This window comes from Aquila chrysaetos, chromosome 16 (genome assembly GCF_900496995.4).
Source record: "Aquila chrysaetos chrysaetos chromosome 16, bAquChr1.4, whole genome shotgun sequence".
Taxonomy (NCBI): domain Eukaryota; kingdom Metazoa; phylum Chordata; class Aves; order Accipitriformes; family Accipitridae; genus Aquila; species Aquila chrysaetos.
Window position 1 is genome coordinate 16,091,633 of NC_044019.1, and position 24,950 is coordinate 16,116,582.

Genomic DNA, 24,950 nt, shown 5'->3' on the forward strand with positions numbered 1-24,950 from the left:
TAAAAGCACCAAAGTTTATACCTTAAAGTAGAAGGATAACAGAATTTCAACAGCAAATCTTTCTACTTGAGAGGCAAGTGTAAAGCTCTGCACCTTACTGACTATACATTGGTGTCCAACAGTGCTGCACAGCATGGCCACAGTGTAACACTTCTAGAGAAATCTGGCTCCAACTTTTTATCTACCTCATGTTCACGGATGATCTACATTTTCTCAGGATGAGAGCCAATACCATGTTTATATTAAATTGCTACTCTAACTCAGGGCTAGCAAGAAGGGCCCTTTGCTGGTTAGCATGGGCACTTGGAGAAAGCAGGGAGGATGGAGCTTTGCGTGTAACAACACTCTCCAGCCTTCTCATTCTTCTCTCCCACTCTGCTGCCAGCAATTGCTCCTCTGACTTCTTCCCAGCGGTCAAATTCCCTCACCAGCGCTGCAATGGGACCAGCAGGAGCAGCATCCAGCTTGTGTCTGCTCAGGTACCTCAGTGGCCGTGTCAGGGAGCTGAGCAGTACCAAGTCACAGCTGAAGGCAGCACTGGGAGCCCTGTCCCATGCACAGTTGTCAAAGCATACACTCACCTTTTCAGTTAGGAAAGTCCGTGAAAATAGGAAATCAAACCAGACTTTCTTTTGTTCACATAGCCGTGTTCCTGTGAGCACCTTATATAAAAAGCAAGAGAGGAAAAGCTGCTACACAATACACACCTAAAGTAACCTTACTTCAGCTGCACTTTGGCAAAAGGCCTAGGCAGCAACAAGACTTTTCCCTTCAGCTAGCAAACAGATCCCATTTCCCTTTTTTCCAGGGCCCACATCCGTATATTCAACTATAGCTTTGGTATCAGCATTTATAGCTTTCATATGGTTACCATTCCTAAAGGAAACCACTTCCTCAGTATAGACACAGTTAGTATATTTTCTTATTTTCATGCTATTCTGGATTTGGCAGAATACTTGTAGAGTGTGGGAGAAAGGGAAGGAGAGACTGCGAGGGATAGAAATCAGACCTCGAAAAATCAAAGGTGTTTAAGACACAATAGATCAAATACGCAAAAATCACTACAAAATAACGTTTCAAGCTCACTTTCTGCCTTTCTTTTCTCAGTACAGCTATTGCAACCATTCAGATCTTTTCTGGTGGGATTTCATGTAAGTGTGTAAGTGTTGTGTGTAGAGGGACTAAAGCAGCCAGATCATCATCTTCACTGCTATTATTTGCCTAGGTGTATCTAGCTCTGCTTTCCTGGGGAACACAGTGCCCTGGAGAAAACAGTGAATTTGCTCACCTGCACTGTCTGGAATATGACACAACCATCAAAGCATCTGCAGAAAACGCCAAGTGGAATCTCTAGCACATCTACACCTTGATGTAGTGTATCATGGTGGCTAGCTAACAGAAGCAGCAAAGGAAACCAAAGTCTCCAGCACAGGTTGGGTATTCTTCTACTTTATTTTCTTTCTGTTCTAAACAGCTTAGAAATAAGCCAACGCTAAAGCCTGTTCCAACAGACAAGGAGTAAATTTGTCATTTCAATACTAAGTTTTGAAACAGCAGCTCCAGAATCCAACATACATGAACTCTTCAGGCTCTGAGACAAAGACTAGTGTTAAATACCATGGCTTTTAAAGAAAAATATAAACCCCATCCTCAGTTTGTCCTGGTATTAGTGGCTACAGTCTCCCAGGAGCAGGCTTTTGCCTACCCTAACAGTTTACAGGTCAATGCGTTAAACTGATACTGATAAAGACACAAGTCCAAGAAACTCAAGAGCACACGTTTCAGTCTGCCACTGCTGTTTGCAGGGATTGACGTCAACCATTGCAGCTGCTTGCTCCATCACAAGATATCAGAACGATTTTTTTGACACATAATAAATACCGCCTTCAGAAAACAACCAGCCACCCATCCTGAAACATCTCACCTGGCCTGTAACAAACAAGAGTCAGAAAAAATAAAATACCAAAAGGTCAGTCCACTATTGGTACAATCAATGCATTCAAACTCCCTTGCATTTGGGCTGAAAAGACATGTTTAAATCCTATACACAGTGTATGCTTGACAGTATAGCTCCTTTATATGAAGAAAGCTGACATTTGCAAATTACTCAGATCCTGATCTTTGAGAACAAGTCAACCTAGTTTTAATTCTTCCTGTGCTTGACTCTTTGAACAGGTTTGCTTTCCCAACCACAGCTCCTGGGAAAGTATATAACCCAGCCAGCCCTCAAAGATTGTTCCCTACAGTATTTTCTAATGGTTTCTTTCTGATAACAGCAAAGATCTTATGTATATATTTTCTACCTGTTTAATCTGCCGGTGGTACTCCACCTGTCTTCTGAAGACAGCTAATGATCAACAGGCCATTTGATGCCAGTGAACAATTTTTCAAATATATATATTTTTTTTCCTCCAAATGAAAGTAGATCTCATGAAGCAGATCTTGAAGAACAAAATCTCTCAAGGAATCAGATCAGATTCAAGGAATCAGATTTTCAAATAAAGAAAACATAACAAAAAGAATCAGATATCTTTTGTAAGTTTGATGAACACTCATTTTCTGGGTCAAATATACAGATTCCAGGATAACCCAAAGCACGCATCTGACATATGAATTGGAAAATTACTTTTCTGAAGCAAAATATAGTGTTGTAATATAGATTGGTTAGGAACATAACCTATGGTGAATCAACACCTTCTGTTTTAGTGGAGGACAGCATGGATTCCAACAAGAGTTGGTAATCATGGAGCAGTGCCAGGTTACATCAGCTGATATTATGGCTCACTCCTCTTGCCATAGAGAGCTAGAATCTAAGAATACTATGTTATGGCCCAGGTTTATTAATGTGCATTTCCAGCTATTGTACATTCTCTGAAATTTTTTATACTCTGTCCTGAAGTAGTCAATGAACTAGAATTCAGCATATGCAATGCAACAAGCCATCCCTGGGTAAACGCAGCATCTCTGTGTACCACTTCCCCACACAGAAAACTCAGTTGTAAATGCTACACTTCCTTTCCCCCATACATTGGTCTTACCTTGCAGTATAGGGCCAGTAAGTGGAAATTAAAAGCTGATTTTCTGTAGGATCAGAGCACAGGCTGAAACTATGATTCAGAAAGTCCTCTTCAGGATATATAGTTTAAATTTTGTAAATACTAAGAATTTATCAGCAGTGAGCTAGTTAAAAAAAAATCATTTGTGTTGTCACTATTAACTAGTGTATATGAAGAATAATTTTTAAATCAAAATAACTTGAAGAGATATCACATAAAGCAGAAAAATATTTAGCTGCTCTTTCGAAAGTTTTGCAACTTTATCTACTATTTTTAGAAACTATTTACTGAGCTGTGTGTTACAAAGAACTGTAGTCACACAAAACACCCAACTAATGAATCAATTGACATTTCATGATTAGTAAAACACCATGTTAATTACTACCAGAATGAAAATAGTCTGACTTAAAGAAAATGAGAAAGAGATATCATTATCACTATGAATGAAGGCAACATTCATTTCCAGTCAAAGACTGAGATTTTGATTCTGGTGTTCACCTCATCTTGTAACACTTAGAAGCATGTATAAGCCCATGAAATTTAAAACTAGTCAGACAACCCAAAAGGTACCTTTCCCTTTAAAAGCTCAAACTGTTCCTTTGGATTATATGACACAAAAACACTCACATTAAGGCTTAAAAGTAGTTTTCAAAACTAAATCAAGAACAACGAAGAAGCCAGCATACTAATGCAATATAGATGTAAAGTTCAATTTGTTTTTCACAGCATAGTAGCACAGCTTAGTACTTAAATGTGGCATTTACTTTTCTGTCTTTTAATCCACCCTAATAAACAAGCAGGCATTTATCCTACAAGCCACTTTTTCAAGCCATCTATAGGACTGTTGAGTGCATTTCTGCCCACTGCAGGCTTGCAGAGTGGAGAGCAGGAGAGTAGTAAATGCTTTAGCCCTGCATGGGCACACTGCATCTCTATACTAACTACATAGAGCACATACTTCTCCTAAAAAAAAAAAAAACAAACACAAAACAAAACAAAAACCTACATACTGCCCAAGAGATTGCTACATCTTCCACGTGCTCCTTCTTCAGTAACCTGAACAAAGACAAACTAGCAAAACTAAGGTCAAAGAATTGCTCCAAGAGACATTTACCATAATTGAATTAATAGGCTTACCAGGAAGGGGATGAATGGTGCACAGCTTTACTTATTTTACTGTTCTTGTGAACACTAGCCTGCCTACCAGTTTGGATACCACTGGAATATCAGATACTATTAAACCAAAGCCTTGGCCAGCAGTTGACATAATGCTGAAAGTAGACTCAATGCCTTCTACTTCCACTGGAGCAAGGAACAAAAGTTGAGATCATGTTTTGTTACCAAAATGGAATTTTTAGAAGAGAAATGAAGGGGCCAATTCAGCCCTTTTGAAAATCTATGCAACCTCAAAATAATAGTCAGGTCTGTGATGGGATTGAGGCAACTGGTATCATATTTTGGGGGCCAACTTATTGGGTATGCTTTTGGAGTTACAAGTTTACATCCATCTGGCTGGAGGAACAGCAGTCATTTCCAAGAGATCAGCATTTAATTGTTAAAAAGGTTTGGGGGTTTTGGGGGGTTGGGGTGTGTGTGTGTGGTTTTGGTTTTTTTTTAAATAAAATTCCTTCTGAAATCATATCCTCTTTGGTTTTTTCCTTGGCCCAATTTTCAGTACTGGAAACTCCTACAGTCCATCTATCTCGGACAGACTCATTAGCTGGGAAGACAGAGTACCTAAAGCTGGAACAAGACTCCTTCCTCTGCCTGAATAGTTTCCCTCTGCACTGAAAAACTGCTGCATTCTCCCTCCTTTCAGGCCAAAGGATGGCCTCAATCAATGTGTAAAAATCTGTTTTAGAAGAACAACAGGAAACCTGCTAGCTATGACAGTGCAAACTGGGCAAGTACAGTCCAGCTCCTGCTGCCTGAGTCGTGACAGCTCTCCCAGCCTCGGTTCAGCTTTCTTCTCATCAGCCAAAAGGAACATATGTTGTTCTATGCTGAAAAGTCATTTGATGGTTCTTAGCATTTAATTCAGCTAGTTTATGCTAACAACTAACACCTTTTGAAAAATTCATTGCATACAGTATTTGCCATCCAGCCTCCCAACTCCCTCTTCAATAATATATAAAAACAGAACGAAGAAACTTTACAAAAGAGAAGGGTATCACCACCAAAGAGACATGGAGGGGCATATAATGCAATCATGAAACATAAGCAGAATCAAGCTCAATAGCACTCATTTTCTAGTATAACTAATACATCATTTATGACCATTTGCTGTTAGCTGAGTTCTTACCTGAGCACATTTTGTTTCAGAGGAAAAGCATAAGCTCAGCTGTTGCCTTCATGCTAAGTGCAAATACAACTCTCAAACTCACCTCTTTTTTGCAGGCTGGAATACAAATAATTCCTTCTCTGCAATGACTTATTTGACAAAATTGCAATTCTCTCTATGGACAGCCTCAAAGCTCTGGAAGAGGAGTATTTTCTGTTGGTTTAAATTTTGTGGGGTTTGGGAGGGGTTTTTTGTTTGTTATCCCTAAGCTCTTTAAACTTGTTTGCATATCTAATAGCAAGAGAATGTAGACTCTTAAATATTATAAAAAACAGTAAACTCTTTCAAGCACAGAAACAAGCAAGAACAACCAAAAGGGAAATAGCATACCTACGATACATAATTTAAGGAAAAGCTGCAAATCTAAAGAAATTCTTGCTTTAACTTACACCGCTTAATGTGCAAAGATATCCAGGGTTTCAGTCCTGCCAGGATCCCAATCCAGCAAAGTACTTAAAGATGTTCATAGGAACCAAAATGAAAAACCTCACATGTTTAAAACCTGACACCCGCTTAAGTGCTTTGCTACATTAGGGCCAGCAACCTCAGCACTTCTCAGCTAAGCTGCTTGTGAATCTTCACTGAAATTAGTTGCGTTGTCCTTCGGCGCTTGCCTTTAAGCTCTCCAAATACCCCATGGTTTGGAGCATGGGCCACCTGAGGCTTGCCTCACCACAGCTGCTGTTTCTCCACTAAAATGCATGGAGTAAAAGTGGTTTCTAAGCCTTTGACATAGCTCTTGAAGAAATTAAAGAGAAACCTGGTACAGAAACTTTCAGTAAGAACAATGCTGAAAAGAACATGACCCCCATGCAATTGCTTAGACTCAAAACATTTTTTTTAATGCGTCGTAGGGAATGGCTGCACAGCACACCTACCTTAAGGGCTCTTTGGAAGCAGCTGCCCCTGGTAGTTCATTTGGAAGCAACACACTTTTCTGGACAGACATGGTTTTCTGGTTAGAGCACCAGTCTTGATTCTGTCCCTGGTTCTCATGCAGCCCAGTGAGTCACTTACACCCTGATTCAGCAAAATGCATGTCTAGACAGGAAGATATAGAGCATATGCTTAAGCCTAATTTATTGCATTAAGATTTGAGCATGTTCTTTACCAAATAAAGCAAGTTTCTGCTTTGTTGGACTAAAGGCTTATTTTATATTCTACCAAAAAAAATTTAAACAGCAGAGGGCTATTCTTCCCTTTCACCTGCCTTTCTCTCCTGCCTATTTAGTTGATCAGCTCTACCAAAATGAAACTTCCTTGGGTTGCCCCTTCATATTTAGCACAGTGGAATGGTTTTCAGTACAGGTTTCTCAGCACTGTTATGTGGTCCACCTTCATGGTGAGTGTATGCATTAGGATCTTTAGTAGTGCTTCTTTATGAAGTAAGTCCTTAAAGACATTAGGGCTTGGGGGTTTATTGGGGGGGAGGGGGAAGAGGTTTATATGAAGAAGTCAAGAACAACACTACAGCATCTGAAAGTTTTGGTTTTCCCTCAAGCTCCAAGAAGGAAATAACTGCAGTGTATTATCTAGGAAGGAGCTGCAGCAGAGCAGATGCAGAAGTCTGCTTCCCCTGAGTTGCCTCAACACAGTTATGCTTTTGACATGGTGTCACTTGGACACAAGCTGGTGGTCCAGCCCTCCAATCAATCTAGATTAGAAATAATCACATTCCTCCCATCATTTCTTGCTTTATACTATTCCTTCATCTTCCAGTAGCCTCAACAAATCTAGGTCCTGGTTACCAGATTTGACAGGTATACAGGACACACTCAGAAACCTATATTTTCTGGACTGGATGGAAACTCATCAAGTTCAAAATTTTAATAGGTCTGAGAAAAAATTTCAGTCTATTTTATCCTCTATTGTGTGAACATAACTCTCAGTTAAAGACCATTAGGGTAAATTGAATAACTCCAAGATGTGAAAATTTGGCCAACATGGGGGGTTTTTTTAGACAAATTAAATATACACAGATTGCAGTTGGCAATCTATTTCAAATGATAAAATATGAGACACAGCAATATGCTGTACAGACATCCACAGCTTTCGTACTAGAAACACAATGCGTAGCAACCAAGTCTTTAGATGTGTGTTGCAATGAAGAAATAGTACCAGACACATAGTTGTAGGCAAGCGATGGTCTTGCAAACAACAACATAGATTCATGCAGAAAAAACAGCACGAGTGGAGACGATCTTGTGAATAAGAAGTTGAACACGGGACAATGATATCACAACTCACAAACTTAGATACAAATTAGTTTATCGTTTAGAAAAAAAAGAAAAACAAGGGATGGCAAATTGAGGCTGCTTTTAGTTATATGCAAGTTTGTCTCATTCTTTACCAATACCCTGACAAGTCTCTGCACATGCTGTCCTTTACGGTAACAAGACACAATGCAAGGGCTACACATCTGTCGGGAGGACAATGTTTTAACACATGAAGGAGGTGTCAGCACACTGTGGGGATGATGCAGCATGGGTGGCTGACAAGCATCTGCCTTTTCATCATTCAGCCTCTGATCCCCTGAAATATTATCCTCTACAGAAATTATTTGCACAAATGGGTGTTTTGAACATCAAATGTAGAAAGCCAGGGTACTAGGAAAAAAACCAATATATGGAAGTATATAAGATTGTCTCCCTCTCTTTGACTAAAAAAAAAGAAAAAATAAAATAAACCAGGTTAGCATAAGCCTTGCCTGCATACACGAGTATGTCTCTGACATCGGCTCACTGAGACACACCACCAAAAAGTCCCAGGTTCTAGTAGCAACCCACCACACCTACTCATCTTTACCTTGTAACAAAAATCCAAAATCCACACAGGACTAAGTTCCCCATGTATAAAGCAGGAGTTCATTGTGCACAGAACTTTTGAAGAATCCTTCTGTTAATCTGGGATCCCCCAACACACAATAAGCCTATTAATACATGAAACATCCCAATATTTTTGGTTACGTGCCACGTATCAGTAATACTGGAAATCCAAGTGTAGCTCTATCATACATACAGTAGCTCCAGCACTTTGAAAGCAAAGCATATTTACTGCAGAGATACAGTCACAGTACTTAAAAAGCAGTAGTCCAATACTTCCTGGGTGCTTCAAACTTACCGCAAGTGCACATAACAGCATGAGTATATGTATTTGGCCAAGAAATCCCAGACTGGCATATATTAACCCCATTTAACTACCCAACAAGAAATGTCTTCTTTCATATGTCACTAGAAAGCACAGAACCTTCAAACGAGGGACAGCGTTTCCACTGTAGCAACCAGCACTGCAATGCTCAAAGAGAACTTCATCCCACGCTCACATCCCAGAGGAGTGATAAGGGCTCTCCAGAATAAATACAATGGTCCACTATTGTGAACCTTATTTATCAAGTGAACCTACTGACTTCTTGTCAGTACAAGCACTTCTTTTCATCACCAGAGGTTTGTCAGACCAGAGAATATTATTTTGATACCGCAACACTAAAAACACCATACCTTGCATTTGATCTAATTATGCTATTGCCTACAATTTCTAGTGGCACTTCAAAGTCCAGACTTTACTCTTCTGCAATAGCACTATAATAAACTACAGCTACATACAGTGAGGCCTAACAGTTTTTATAGCACTATCTTAAGCTTTCTTTTAGCAATACCCTTTTTTTCCATGTCATAAACAAGGACTGCAGTATACCAATATTGATCAGCACTGAATTATGACAGATTCCTGTCAACAGAGCTGACTTGCGTTGAAGTTTGGCCAACTGCTCAGCATTCAAGCAATTTCACTGAAATCCTTTTCTAAGATGCATCGCTTTTGTTACTTTGGACAAACCATAAACATCTCAAAAGTTGTCTCGCTGTTTGCTTATATTTTAATGTATTAGTGTAGTGGTTTTGATCCATTTGCACAGTATTTGAGGGCAATGTTACAAAACCATGCTCACAGTCTGAGGAGGGACTGCACACAGCTACCATTGAATCAGAGCCACGATGAGAGCCATGTCTAGCTTCCTTTTGTTTCAAAGGGGTATGAGAATGGGCAAAGCTACTTCTTTGGCTGGATAAATGTAACTCCCCCTCTTGCTTAGCAGGCTTATAAACAGCGAGTAGGAGGCAGAGGGAGGCTTTGTTCATTCCATGCACGCTGTGTACTTGTACAGAAAGGCAATAACTGATTTTATTAGTAACACCTTGGAGGTTTCTGGCCTCCCTGGTACCACACTTGCCTTCTCAGACAAGAAAGCTTACTGTAAAACTGATACACCAGACACTTTTATGCTAAGTTTATCAAGCATAAAGCCTTTCAGATGGCTCTAAGAGAACTTTTAAGAATCCAAGACATTAAAGATTACAGACATATCTACAGAACTGAATCTTCTTTCACTCATTGTTAACAGATTTCTACTACACAACCTTTTCATCATTTTATCAATAATTTATCTATTAACTGGCCATCCAGTGAATTTTTATAAAAATATTAAGAAACCTCTCCAAGTTTAACCACTTCTCATCTAAACATATATATCATTAACTGTGTAAATGAATTTGCAGAGCGATTCATTTGAATCTCCCCCACTTTTCAAGGAATACTAAAGCCATCATAAAATACAAGTTCTAAATTGCGTCTTGTTTTTCTCTCATTAACATTAGACGAACACACAGAGTACTAACACACTATTAAAACCGCTACCGAGACAAAACGTCAGCTCTTAAAAGTCCTACATAGGTGGCTGCCTTATTTGATTTATTGTAGCAGAAGCCACATAGAACACCATGTGTGGTCTTTGGGAGAGGTCTTTGGTAGTGGTGTTGCTGCAGGAAGGGGTTGCAGCCTCCCCTCCACTAGGCAAGACACAAGCATGAGAAAAGCCACAGACTAGACCAGGACAAACATAAATAGATCATGAAAACATTACAGACATGGGAAAGACCCGAGACAGGCATGTCCTGAACTCCAAAGAACTTTGAGGAAGAGACAAGACTTCCTATATTAAATGGGCTGCCAAACAGCGGTCACAGCCAGGCTTCAGGATTTTATTTCCCTGCTGCTTTTAGTCTCTTCTTCCCCAAATCATCACTATATTGTTCAACAACAAACACAGCTGATTCCACCCTTTATGCAGAATGAAGTAAATGTTTACCAGCTGTGCCAAAGCCATGAAAGGCTCTGTCATGAAAGAACAAAAAGAGAAGCTGAAGTCTTTGGCCATCCCAGTACATCAAGCTATCAAAGTGTTTGAACATGGTTATTATTACATCTCTGTTAACATTAAAAAAATTAAACCAACAAACAGTGATCTTGTACTATATTTGTATAATAACCTATTAATCAACATCCCTATGCAAAGTCTGTCTCTTACTAAAAAAAAAAAATTAGCTTAACAGATTAGCTCTACAAGAGCAGAAAGTTGTCAAATTAAAGGCTGTACCGTAGTTCTCCCCAACAGCTTTTGGCAAAAGAGAGATTGACATAACTTTTCAACATCCCTAGTTAATTCACTGGCAAAAGGCAGAAGAATTTATATGCCTCTTGTGTAAGGTTATGTTAAAATTGCATCTATTTTTGCAGCAGATCTTACGCATCCAAATCCATCTGTAAATATCCTTCCTCTTCCACAACACTGAAGCCACCGGGAACCCAGCACATCAGAGATCAGACAATGACGAAACCCCTGTCTTCCCACTTGCAGTGTGTCATATGCAGATTGTGTATCGCCTGAAAAAATAAATAGCAAACCCCTGACAAAAAGGCAAGATCAGGATTAATTCTTGCTTTGCTTTTAGGTACCACATATTTGAGTTTGAACTCTACAAATTCCAGGAAGCCAAAGAGCAAATCAGAACAAACAAATACCGACACAGCACAGTTTTCCCAGGTCTGGCACTGCCAATCTGCTGGTTTAGCAGTTCCTGTAGGAAGTGGTCTGCTTGCACATCTGTTTTAATTTCAGCATTCGAGACCATTGCCTACTTAGAAAAAGATATTGGGTCTTCTTGACTCCTGGATCCTGTTCTCATGTGTGCCTATGACTAAATGAGACTTTGGGTATTCACTAATTTATTTTTCCTACAATTTACATCATATTTACCTTCCTACACATATGTATAAAACACTTAAAGATTAATAGCTGGTCTAAAGGCTTCCTAGGAAGTGCATTACAGTATGTGCAATGAACCAAATTGTCTTTTCAGACACTTAGGAAGATTTGGCTCCATAAGAACAGTTATCACAGAAACCCCCAAAATACTTTTCCCTACACTTGCCACACCACAGTATGTGATGTGCCACAGCCATTTCCTCTCTCTGAAGATGCGCATAATTGTGGCATGTTAGATAATGCAGTGAGCATGGAGAAATGGTAACTTTTGAAATGGAAAAATGATAGTTTGCACAGTAATTGCAAGCTATCATAAATGGCAGAGTTACTTCACCACAAGACAGAACAACGGCTGGCCCCAGTTTGAGGCAATTAAACTCTGCAGCAATCAAAATAAGAATAAAAAGCTTTTGTCACAAGTGTACTTTTTTGTTTTTACTGGAAATCATGAAGGAGCTCAGCCTCAATGAATCAGAGCTTGAGCCAAACTACAGGTCTCCCTCTGTGAAGACTCTGGTCTGTGCCCTTTGTGCTTTCTCTGGGCAGCTGGCACCGAGGAGAGGAACAGGCAGCAGCTCCCAATATTCTTTCCAAGAGTAGCAGCCGGGTCAAAGGGAGGCAGGCATTGCCTTACAGAGACCTGGAGCTGTTACAGGGTTTGTCTGGCATTTAAGATATGATCTCATCTCCACTGATGGGCACTTTGTTTATGGAATCAAATCCATAACAAGTAATGAACAGATTGATTTGGTGCATAAAGTCGCACTTCATTATTTCTCCAAAATCTAGAGTTATAGTTACTTATATTTAGTATATGTAATAACTAATAAAGCAATTGAGTTAATACAACCTGAAAGCTAAAAGAATACTTCTACAGCACCGTGATGGGTCAGTTCCCTCCTTTGAGCAGCATTATTCCCTCTTTAGCAATATTATTCCCTCTTTCACATTCCTGTCATTTTCTTCAAACCAATTACCCCTGTGCCCATTCCTTCAATTTATTTTGGAGGTGCCTAGGCTGGGGGGGTGGGGAGAAAAACAAACTATTTTAAATTGAAAAAAGCTCTAGACAACTTGAATACATTTTTAACAAAGAAAACTTGAGGCAGTGTGAAAAACTCTTTACATATTATCCTTTTATGAGAACTTTTCTCCCCTACTAGTTCACCATTCTTATTATTCAAAAAATGAGTTCTAGCTCCTTACTCTTTTTTTCCCCCTTCTCCTCTCCTTTCTGACACACTGTATTTGCTTTCGAAAGGAATTGGGAATTTAGAGCCTTTTCTGTACCTGGTGTGCTAGCTGTTAGAGAGGCCTTTCATTAGGAGATTACATAAATGGTACTTGAAGCAATACTGGTGCGAAACAATATTCTAAAGGAACAATTTATTCATGTGATAAGAATTGCCTCATTTATTTTCCATAGAATTAGATCTGATTAATGTTTCTATTTTCAAAGCCCATTAAACTGTAGCCTGCTTTTGGCAAACGGTAGAGATTCACAGTGCTAAACAATGTTTTTGTTTTGTTTATAATGAGTTTTATTTACTATTATTTTGTGACATAGCTTCTTGTGCTCAGGTTTTGACAAAGGCAAATAAAATTCTGTTGAAAATAGAAACAAATAACAAGATTGACACAAATAATTCCATCTTCCTAGCCATGTCCAAAAACTGCAAGATTCGAAAGAAAAGCTGAAATTCTCATACAACGTACCGTTAGGTGCAAGAGCTGCCGACCAGGATCATAAAGGCAGAAACCACAAAGGAGGACTCCAGGTACAGGGAACCTGATTAATCCCAAACTATTCTCCTGTCCATCCTTTAGGCACAATTGCCAGCCTCTCCATGGAAATAGCTCCAAAATCTGCCACCAGGTGTTTGTGAAGTAACTTCACTCTAGGAAAATGCATGGTTTTTAAGTACCTTGTTTAGATGGCATGTTTATCCATGGAAACCCCCAAGAAACTAAGAGAAGAAAAAGAATATTCTTATATCAAACAATATTATCTAGATTATGTCCTGTCACAAGGTCATTCTTCTGCACATAAGGGTTTTTGATGAGAGATGGAATGACAGAGCACTAGCTCTTGAGCTCTGGCACTGCTCTTGAGCACTACGGGGTGGGTACCTGCCATTCCCATTAAAAGCTACAATAAAAAGAGACAAAAATAGTGTTTATCTTATGCAGTTTGAGTAGGATCATTTTTAGAAAGGGATTTGTAGGAGTCTGGAGTCCTACAGTCTCTTCCACCTCTAGAACAGGGCTTTTGGTTTCCTTTTTTGTCTTAAAATAATTTCCTAAAGACAATTGAATTAAGCTACTTTGTAAAAGAAGTAAACTCTTCTCTTTTGTCTATTAGTACAGTAACAAAGTACACAATCCTTAGCACCCAGAGAGCATCCTTCCACCTTTGGCTTTAGTTTGGACAAGGAATTGTGCTGTAATGATAGTCTCCAATGTGACAAACAGCGTGTTTCTGACAATCTTCATTGAACCTTATCTGCATTGTTATCATGCTCAGATCAGCATCAAAATTAAGATGGTGGTTCAATTTCCACCTATCATCATGAAGGGAGTATGGAGGATTCAGAAGCATTAGAAATTTAAATTATCGAATTGAGAGAGAAGTGACATCTGTCCTACCTATTTTGCATATTTGTCCTATTTTTTGTTTAAAACCAAAATGTAGCAGTGGCACGTCCACAACTATGACCAAACTGTTTTGCCATTTTTGTACCTTATTATAAACAAGCAACACTAACAGGTTGGCAATGGGCTTCATAGTAGTCCTGGCAATTTACAGCACCCCCTCTCTCTGCTTTCACATCCGCAGAAAACAGTCCCCATGACGCTCAGAACAAAACAAAGACTCTATTTTTGTCACATTGCTGCCCTTCAACACCAACAAGACACTTACCAGCACTACAATTTACCATTACATCATTTTGGACCTGTTTGTAGTACCCAGGCCTATTTCATTGTTGACCTTTCTGCAACATGCATTGGGTCCTGCGGGATATTATGAAAATAATTGCATAAATCCTAACTTTTGCTAGAGCTGAATAGATCCAACATGAGATAATCTTCACTGTACACAGCTATTCTGAAGGTCTTGATGGGAAGTTGTACGCTTTTTTGGACTGCCAGACAGTGGGAGCTTTGGGGCATTTTAGAGACAGTAAGGGAAAGCAGAAGGGGGGGGGGGGGGGGCGCTTAGAGAAAGGAAGTGGGGAAGAGGTCAGATTTATACACTCAGGAGAAGAATACTAACTCCAAAGTACTTACTGAGGAATTTACAGCATCTGCTGTTTGACTGAAATGAGCTCTCACAGGTATTGGCTGTATTAATCCCAACACACTTGGAAACACATTTTCCATTCGCATGGTAATTATGAGCCAAGCTTTTTTTTTTTTTTTTTTAAACTCCATTCCCCCCCTAAAAAACCAGCAAACATGTACACCTATGTCTAGTTGAGCAGAACAAAAAAAAAAAAAAAAAAAAAAAAACCAAACAAACAAACAAACAAAAAAAATCAAAAAGCTACCCCATCTTCCAAAGCATAGAAAAACCAACCTCTAAGCAGGAATCAACACAAATTTGCATCCCTAGCTATGAAACCTCAGCTGCAGCTTGTAAGTGCAAATGTAGGTCCACACATGTAGTACATAATCACAACCACACATCAGTTTAACTTTCAAAGTTAAACAGATTCAGGAGGTGCAAAATTTTCTCTCCAAGTTCTACATTTCAGAGCCAGTCAATTGCTTTTCCATTTGTAGAGGACAACAAAATAGCAATGAAAGCTTAGAGGACACTTTACCAGGAAGCGTATTTCAGACTTATTCCAGTTTCAGAGATACTGATTTCAAAATGATACTTCAGATTAAAAAAAGCAGTGATTTACAATTCTTTGCCAAATCCCCTGATGTTGACTGTCCAGCCAGTTGGGGTTTGGTTTTGTTTGTTTTCTTGTGGTAACTAATTCCCCAGCAGCCCTACATCTTTGCACAGGCGGTGCCTCTGCAGCAGGGCACTCAGGACTATCATATTTAGTGACTGCTATGGGTGCCTACCAACATCGCTTTTCTGAGGAACACAACTGGGGAGGGAAACACAGTCTTAAAAGTTACTAAACCAGTTAAGGATTAACACATGGAACAGAGAAATTCTCTGGCCAGGAAAGCTTTCTCACAAGTGATTGTAGAAACCCTAATTTGAACGATGAGAGTAAGGTGGTGTTCCAGCCAAGAAAGTTGCAAATATTTTAAATGAGATAGTTTGAGGATGCTGATGTTTTACATCAGCTCCTCCAGGGTATTTTTGTAATGTCCAAGATGATAAGGCCCTAAACCCAGATCTAGATCACAAATTGCCAAGAAGGAGACCTATATTTTTACTAATTCATATATGGAGACTGTAAGTAGTAAAATCCCTATATCTAGGGCAAAATTCTGCAATAGATTCACTGTACGTAAAATGTGCTATATCATGCTATGGCTTCTTGCGCTAGGACAGAGACTGTCACAGAAGGCTCCAAGTAATATAAAGTTTAGAGAAAAGTTTGAGTTCATAAATCACAATTTGTTTAAATATTAACAAGTGTTCAGTTGCCCAGTTTCAGTACTCTTGGAGCATACTGAATAAACTGTCTGCAAAGCCTCAGACAGGTGCCTTGTACCAATACAAGGGAACATTGCATTTTCCTAACTCGTAGCTGTGTTCACTTCCACAGGGAGTGACATGGACCAGATTTTATCAAAGATGAAATCTGAACTATCTTTTGAATTGTGTGTTGCCTATTCGCCAAATACAACAGGAAGGAATTACACCAAGTCTACCAATTACTCGACTTCTTTCCCACGATGGGATCTAACCATAAAAGAAACTTCTTTGTTTCTCTAGGTTTATTTGCAAGGAACATATGATGAAAGATATCTATTGCTTACACATTTTACAGGCTGATTATCTGTTGCTGTTTCTGTATATAAGTTTGTACAGTCATACACTTAAATATACACTTTTTATTTAAATAAATTCAATCCTAGATCTCTTGAAAATGAAGCTATCCATTTTTCTTTTTTTATAAAAAGTCTTGACTCCTTACCCCAGCTGTGCTTTGCACCTAGGCAGTGGCTTGAACAGACAATTATTCTGTGGTCTCTAGCTCCATTCACTTGAAAAGCCAAAAACGTGAGCCATTGTTGAGAAAGCCAATTATTCAAAGCTGCACAGCTTAATGGCCACAGAATACTTTGCTTAGGGTGCAGTTTTGCTATGGCCAGAAGTTTTGGTGGTGGGTTTTTTTTCCTAATGATTAGGTAGCCCCTTTTTGTAGGTATTTTCTTTTTTGGGGGGGGACAGGGAAGTTTGAAGTAGACCAAAAAAAAAACCAAACCCATTACTAAATATCAGATTTACCAATCTATGCAAGTCACAGCCTTAAAGATACATCCATCAGAGACATCCAAGAAAAACTTTGACACAAAATCTAGGAAACTGAACCAACAAAACCAGAACCATTTCTTTCCATTAGGGATGCTCATTGCAGAGCAGGGCCAAGCACAAGGTTCTGGATTTGAAGTTTTCAAGGCCTTTCCTGATACATTGAGAGATACTTGCATAGAAGACAGACATATATCTGTCATACACATGAAGTTTCAAAGCTCAGTCAGACTGACAGACAATATATTGGAGACATAACTAGATTTAAAAATCTTGAAATCATTCTCATAGATATCTATTTCAGTTAGTGCAAACACCTAGTTTAGAGCATAAATTAGGGTGCCAACAAAGAGGGATTTTGGCCCCGAGTCTCCAGCCTTTGCAGGCCACGAGACAAGGACAAATTAAATGCCTGGAAAAACAAGAGACAAGCTACCTTCCCCACTTCTGCAGCCAGCGAGGTTAAAAGCTAATCTCCAGGGTAAAGCTAGAGCAGCCTCCTGCAACGTGGGCTAAGCGACCTGCTGTCCCTTAGCCTCTGTTGGCAAAGGCTCCTGCAGTACAGCAGCGAGTCAGATGTTTGAAGAGCTCATGGGGAATTGCCCACGGAGAGGAGAGAGCCCATGGGGTATTGCTGCACTGCTGTGGAGATACCCCCAAGCAACATTGAGCAAGAAGATTCTCGGCTGCCCTGGGAGCTGAGCAGCCAGGGCCCTCAGGAGCATCACTAAGGGGCCTTACTTTACATGAGGAAAGGGGCTGGTTTCATACAGCTTCACTGCAGAGCCAGAGGATGGTGGTACACCATCATCATCTAGCTCCACACATGGGCTTGGTTTCAGCTTAAAAAAAACAACCACAGAGACAAATCCACAGAAGCAAACATACTTACGCAACTTCCAGGTTCATAGGAAAAAAAACCACGGCCTTCCTCTCATGCGCTGAAGCTACCACCTTCTTTTCCTGTCTCAAATTGCTCTCCACTGTGGTGGTTGGTCAGTGACACGCACTGATTTTATGTTTATCAAACATCGTTTCAAAAGCAGCACTCCATAAGCTACTGACTTCGACCCCCAAACACCAGCTTCTATGTGAAAGGCACAAAAAAATAAGTACTCCCCTCAACACCCACTCCCAAATACTTTCCAAGCTTATTAATATAAATCTAACCCACCTGTGCAAGCTGGTAGAGAAGCACAGGCTGAGCTTGTCGGCACCAAACGGCAGTGGAAGGGGAGCGAGAAATAAACACAACAGAAGCTATGACAGAGAAAAGCTGTCCTGCTCACATTCAAGTCAATGGCAAAAGTCCCAACAAGAAGCAGCGTTGTGCCCTGCATCAGCAGCCAAGAGCTCAGTGCAACAATCTTACTTTCCCTGTGCCTTCCTGTGCAGCTTGCTAAAAAAAAGAAATTCCTGGTGCACTCCTTACACAGCATATCCCTTATCTTCTCACTAGAAACACAAGAAAATTCATTGCAACCAGACCCTGTGCTGTAACACTGATCGTATTTCAGTACAACTGATAAATAAAGAAAACTCTTACATAACAGTCTTCATTCAAGACACTTAAATCTGCAGCATCACATCCACTTTATGCACTTTCAGTCACATAAAAGTAAAACACTTTCCCCCAGAAGAAAATCAAGGATGGTAGAAAAAGGCAATGTATTCTGCTGGCCCATTTAACAAATGAAACATTTACTTTCTATTTGGTGTAAAGTGACAGCCGGCTTATTAGAGCTGACACTGATCCTCCCGAGAGGATTTCAGTGAGTGAGTCGCACAGGTGAAGGTCAAAGCAGCAAAGGAATTAAATGAACAGAGGAAGGAAGCAGCATCCTCTTAAGGACAGAAATTAGCTAACAAAAAAGCTATTCCTAATGCGGCCCTCGCTGCTTGGAAATACGGCACTTTCAAAATGCTCTGTTCTCGAGAAGTACTTCCAAGAGACTTTTTTGAATTTAAGTTTTTTATACCTGGTCTCCAGCTGCGTGTGCTGCAGGCACGACCCCAGTGCAGTAAGGACTCCATGAACGCAGTTTGTGCCATGTCGCTGCCTGACTTAGTAGCAGAGGCAACACGTGTAATATTCTCACTTATGAATCAGACGTTGCTTTTGACGTATGTGAGAAGGAAAATTAACATGGGATGATCCACTTTTTAAAGTGAATAATAAGACAAACAGCCGCACTGCCTCAGTGAGTTTTAACTACCCCGCCAGGCACGCGCAGCTGGCTGCAGAGAGCTGAACGAGTTCTCTGGTTGCCCTCGGCAGACCTTCAACACCCCAGAGGAATTAAGAGTTTAGCCACGAGATGATCAGTTTTCACCAAGGTTTGTTCTGCACTCCTGCTTTTGCCTCCCCGGGTCCAGCCCAGGCCACGGCCTCCCTGCGGCACCGGGACCTCGGCGGCCGCTGCCCCGCAGCAAAAGCTGGAGGAGGAAGTTCGCACCCCACGAGGGGAGAGGCAGAGCTGGTGACAGAGGGTGTAGGTCCGGTGCACGGCTCTGGAAAGAGATGGGGATTTGCGCCCTGGCAGCGTAGGAAGTCCTGCCTCAGGCGAGGTGCACCATCTTGTTGTGGCAAACCCCTAAGGGGAGATGGAGCCCATGCTGCCCACATCGTCTGATTTTTGTTCCTTTTCATGTTTGCTCCGCTGAAATTACAGCAGTGAAAATAAAGCAGCACATTTTCACTAACCCTGACTCCACTGCGCTGAGAAGGGCAGCGTGTCTGTGTCCCCGCTAACGCACATGGTCAAATCGAGGACGCGGGTGCTGGTGCACATGTACCCGACCTGGGCGGCTCAACAGCCTGGCACGGGCGACGCAGGATGGCTCTCAGCCACCTCGCGCTGTGCCCCAACTCCAGGGCAAGCCAGGCTCGACTTCCAAAACTTCTGGATGCTTCAACTGGGCAAATACCAAATGACTTGGGTGTGAGCCATGCCTTGGGAGCCCCTGCGACCAGCGTGTTTGTTACACCTTTCACGTTTGAAGAGAGCAGAATAGCAGCTGAAAGCGCTAAGCCCAACCTCGTCCAGCACAGCCCCCTCTGGAAATCTCTTACTCTGAATATTTCAGCTCCCTTCCAGCACTGGTTTTAACTCCTTCCTGACTAAGAACCCAAAAAGCATGAGAGCGAGCAGTTTCTGGCTATCAGTGACCCATCACCATCTGGGCGTTTTGGGTTTCCCTAACAATTCTTGAAGTCAGTGAGGTGCATTTGGGTTTGCACAGAGAGGTTGCTAAATTAAATCTGATGGGTGCCAGCAGCTCTGGTTTTAATCTTGGCACTCTCCAGGCACAGTTGTATGATCCAAGGTTACAGATTTTATCCTTCCTTCTTGTAGATATCACTTACCTAAACCTATGAGGGCCTATCCTGGCCAGAGAAAAATTGATGTGCCTCCACTGACTACTTTAGGGTTCTGCCAGGTTATACAGGCTGGGGATGTGAGCATATAAAAACAGCATCATTGCTCTACAAGTAACTTTTCACTGGTGTTTACTAGGTGTAACCAAAAAATTTACTCAGTAACTCTGATTTATTGCAATTTTGATGAGTTGGCATTCTGGTGTCACAAATGATCATGTGCAGCTCCATGTAAGAGAGCATTCAGAACCACAGAAACCAGATTGTTGTCACTTGATCTAACTGGGGATGAAGGTCCAAAAATAAGCATGTTTGAGAACAAATTTCGATTCCTGAAATGCATCAGGCAAGTAATTTGGTCTATTGAATACTGTGGTCAGTTTTCAGAGCTAGGCATGGCATATAGAGCGGTACTTGACCCTTTTCCTCCTAAACACAAAGAAGTGAAATGGGTTATTACCTGGTTCCTCTGCAATCAGGAGGGAAATTATGCCCATTTAGGCCACCAGACATGGCACCAGTGGCCCTGCATCCCCACAGGAGCTCACAGAGGAATGATTCCCAACTCTTTCTGGCTGTGCCACAAGTTTTTTCCCATATGACAGGAGAGCTGGGCAGGTTTACTTTCACAGAATGTTCTAGATTTGCTAGATGAATAAGAGTGACACAGAGCAGGTGTATTATCCCCATGTGTCATGACTTTCCCAGCAAAATAAGAGTCACAAATCCAACTTCCCGATTCTCAGTCTTCCTTCAAACCACTCCTAGTAGATTTGAGTCAGTTTGCCAGACTATTAGATTTTTGTTTGGCAACGCCTCTTTCTTACGCTGACAAGATCAATATAGTGCCTGGATGTCAAAGCTACGCTCAGAAATAGCACATAGAAAGACAGGATCTGAGAAGTTTGGCTTAGCCATAAAGCCTTGCAGAGTCCCAGATCTTCTCATCTGATCTACTCCAGTTTCAATCAACAGTTTAAATCCTGATGCTCTGGATAATATCCTGAGTTTGAGCACATCTCCATGGAAGACCCCAAGGAATAGGTATATGTAATCAAATACATTCCTTGGCTCTGCACAATTTCTGTGAAATACTGAAGAAAGCCACTTGCATGCTATTCACACTTAATATAGAGCTCATACTCAAATAAACATTCTAAGGTAGAAATGAACTAATAAGTAGCTCTAATCTCTTTTAAAGGTCACAAGCCTGCTAGAATGTTTTCAATGCATTTTCAAGTATGAGCCTACCCAAAACCAGTGGATGTCTTTCCTTCTGCTGGGTTCCCAGCACGAGGTCCTTTCCCTCCCTGTGGAGCTCGGCCTGCAGAAGTTCAGGCCTTCCCAGGGCTTTCTCTTTGGACTCTGATGTCTGCAGAGTGACCGTCTTTCACCAGACCGTCTGTCCCTGGCTACCTCCCACCCCATCGACCTCTGCAGACGGAGGGTTAGAGTCCAGAAAACACGGCGGGGATAGCAGGGAAACAACTGAGCTACTTGACTTGCAACTAAGCACAATCCGTTTAGAAGTCCAGTTAGAAAAGTTAAGGCTAATTGCCACTTGGGAGGGAGGGCGGGAGGGAGGGAGAATCAAAGAAAAAACCTTCTTGCTTAAGAGGTAAGGACAACAGTATCTAATCCCATCTGAAGTTCTTCCCTTTGTGCTTAACAGAAGTTCACTCCGTTGGGTCCTCTGTGTAGCCCTCCCAAATCAATCTAGCTTTCATCTGATGACCTACATTATTCAAAGAGACTCTTCCAGCAATCAGGAAAAGAGCACGGATACTCATCCTCTGAATTTCCTTTTAGACAGCACTGCCACCTCTGACACTCTCAGGGACCCCTATGGAGGGCTACAAGACCCCCCATACCACAGGGCATTTCCATATGGACCAGTGCCACCCATTTTATGGCCCATTAAGACCAGATAGCCACCTGGGGAGATGACTGAAGAATGAAGAATGGAGTTAATTGGGCCAGGTACACAGGAGGCAAAAGAAAGTTGGCACACAGTCGCTCACACTACTCTAGCTGATTACACTGGTAGTAAACCTTGTACTCTTAGACCACATTTGCTTTCCAGGCCCAAGAAAAATATGGGCTTCCTCCTGTGTTCATTAAGTCAGTATGAAGACTGGTACGTAACTCCTGCAAAAAAAAAAAGCTTTCCATGGCTGTGCCATCCTGTATGTACCTCTCCAGCAACTTGCTTCAAGCCCATTTTATTTCCTCTTTCATCACCAGAACCTTCTGCCAGAAATGACACATTAAGTAGTTGGCATTCAAAAACGCAAAAAAAAAAAAAGGTGAATGGGGAAAAACCACATCTGCACACAGAATGATGGTTGTAAAGAGAGCAAGAGCAATGTCAGTGCCCTTTGGAAAAAAAATTTATATAGGCCAAAGGATGACTGCCAATAAATACTAATATCCTTTATTAGACATTGCGTGTCTTAACCCCATTTCCCTTAATGCTTTATTACACATTTTACCTCGTACGACACTGATGGAGATTTAAAGCCACCTCAAAGAGTACAAGGGTGTATAAAAGAAGCAAAGAAACATTTTGATTTCCTCTTTACCAAAGAGCAGGAAACAAACTAGTGATGATAGCAAAGTGTTAAAAATGTATAATCTGTTTTTCAGTCTTCCAAGTATCCTCCCTACATACAGTCATGTAGACATACCAAATCCATAAAATACTTAATTTTTGTCTCCTCCTACAGATGCAGCACAATTTCGACCTCCAACACAGTGTGCAGGTTTCTTGGTGAGATTTTCAGCAAACAAATTAAAACCAAACTCTCTAAAGACTGGAGTCCCGCAACATGAAACTGCAAAGATTTTTAAAGTGAATATTATACTCCTGTGTCAACCAGTTCCAGTGAGACTTGTCATATGTTTTTACCTGTACGCATAAATCTTTAAAATATGAAACCCTAGATATGGGGGGATTTACCCCATGTATTTATATTATGAAACTTAAAATAGCTTTTATGTTATTCTAGCATCTATCCGTCTTGACTTAAACCCACGTTTCATTTAGTTAAAGAGAGGAGGGAAAGGAAAAGCAGCGGATAAAAAGGTTTTCATGAAAACGGCCCTATTTTAGAAGGAACCTGGTACAACTGTCTTCACACTGCCAACACACTTCCACACTCCATTTGGACATAAACCACTTTAAACAAAAAGCATAGATATACCATTACAGCTTTTTTTAGTCCGTCTGTAGAAACTGCCACATGTGCAACTGAGAAAAAGTATCTATCCCAGTAATAGCTTTCCCTTTCCAAGAGGAAATATTTGCATCAGTGTACGCAAGTTTTAGAAGTACAGAAATAAGTGCCTAAAGGCTGAGCTATGCTCACTTTCCACAGACTGCAGAGATAGGACCGTTCACATAAAAAGAAGATAAGATTCAAAATAAAGTAACGATACAAAAATATACGCTAAGATACAGAAACACAAGTCTTGAATAGCAGAAGAAAGAATTCTGAAAAACGGTGTTATCACATACACATTCACCTCCTTTTTCACATTCAAAGACTCTGAAAGTTCCAGTCCAAAATGCATTGACAGAAAACGTTGCTCAACTGCCTAAACATCACATTTAACACACTCACTCCTCTTACAGAGTGTCGGTATGGATTTAACCTCACAGACAGCTCAGAAGACTATGGACAAATATCATCACCCAATAATAATTACCAGTTGTTCTCATTTTCTTTCTGTATATACTGACAAATATGCCTTTTCTGCTTTTTCAGCCGAAGCAGCCAATTACCTGCTGTGCTTTGTAAGCTCCCATCCACACTCCCCAGGAAACGGATAACGTGCTGTGCAGCACAGTAAGGAGAGCTCACTCGGATGCAAAATAATTCTGAACTTACTCAAGTAAAGTCTCTCCGCTGCATTCGCAGGCTGAGCTATGTGTTAACCGTATTTATTCACCACTGAAAGACTATACAGTTACAACCCTGGCGAATACTGAGCATTTAAATAATTCTACTTTTGCTTAGCCGCACAAAGAGGTTTTATTCTTCCATCACAGCTGTACACAAAAGAATAGAGTGCCATTTCAAATCAAGACTCCTGAAGTTACTACTTACCAGCTTGTGATTATACATTCAGTAAGCCCGATGAGCTGAAAAGATTTTGTTGCAGAAGACAAAAGTTACAAAAAAGCAGGCAAAGTTAACAGAAATGAAGGGAAACTAGCATAAATCCTCTCTTCATTCATCTACTTAAATGTTCCTGAAGACTAAAAAGGATCTTAAAGAAAGTGCTCTCAGCAAAGACTACATCCTCTTGTCAGTCAAACCCTGCATAGTTTCAGCTAGGCAGCCGTCCAAAAAGACATGGAATTATTCTATTTTTGTCTCCCAGTGCAAGTGGAAACACTTTTACAGATTTGTGGTGAGGATTTCAATTTTTGTAGTGGTCAGCTAGTAGAGGAATGTAATTAAAGACCCTCTTAGACATAAGACTGTCCACAAAGGAGGAACTGGACATATCTGGAGATAAATAACAATTCCATTACAATACGGTCTGATATAGAAGCACAGTAAAAACTTTCAACAAGGTTAAAAATCCAGATGTGGTTTACTGGAAGAAAGTTATTAAAAACT

General features: G+C 40.6%; 1 protein-coding gene across 11 annotated transcripts in view; it reads right to left on the minus strand.

Annotated features, from left to right (window-relative positions):
• INSC (INSC spindle orientation adaptor protein) overlaps positions 1-24,639 on the minus strand; it is a 150,000-nt gene extending 125,361 nt beyond the window's left edge. Inside the window, exons 1-2 of one of the 11 annotated variants that reach the window (XM_030038368.2) lie at positions 17,836-18,214; positions 10,979-11,115 (exon numbers count right to left, since the gene is read on the minus strand). In XM_030038368.2, coding sequence (XP_029894228.1) covers positions 10,979-11,046 — 68 coding nt within the window. In that variant the 5' untranslated portion in view covers positions 11,047-11,115; positions 17,836-18,214. Of the gene's footprint in view, positions 1-5,786; positions 5,845-10,978; positions 11,116-17,835; positions 18,367-18,489; positions 18,620-24,106; positions 24,342-24,431 lie in introns of those variants that run through there. The other 10 variants (XM_030038371.2, XM_030038375.2, XM_030038377.2 and 7 more) reach the window with 10 other exon arrangements.
• Between the last annotated feature and the right edge of the window lie 311 nt (positions 24,640-24,950).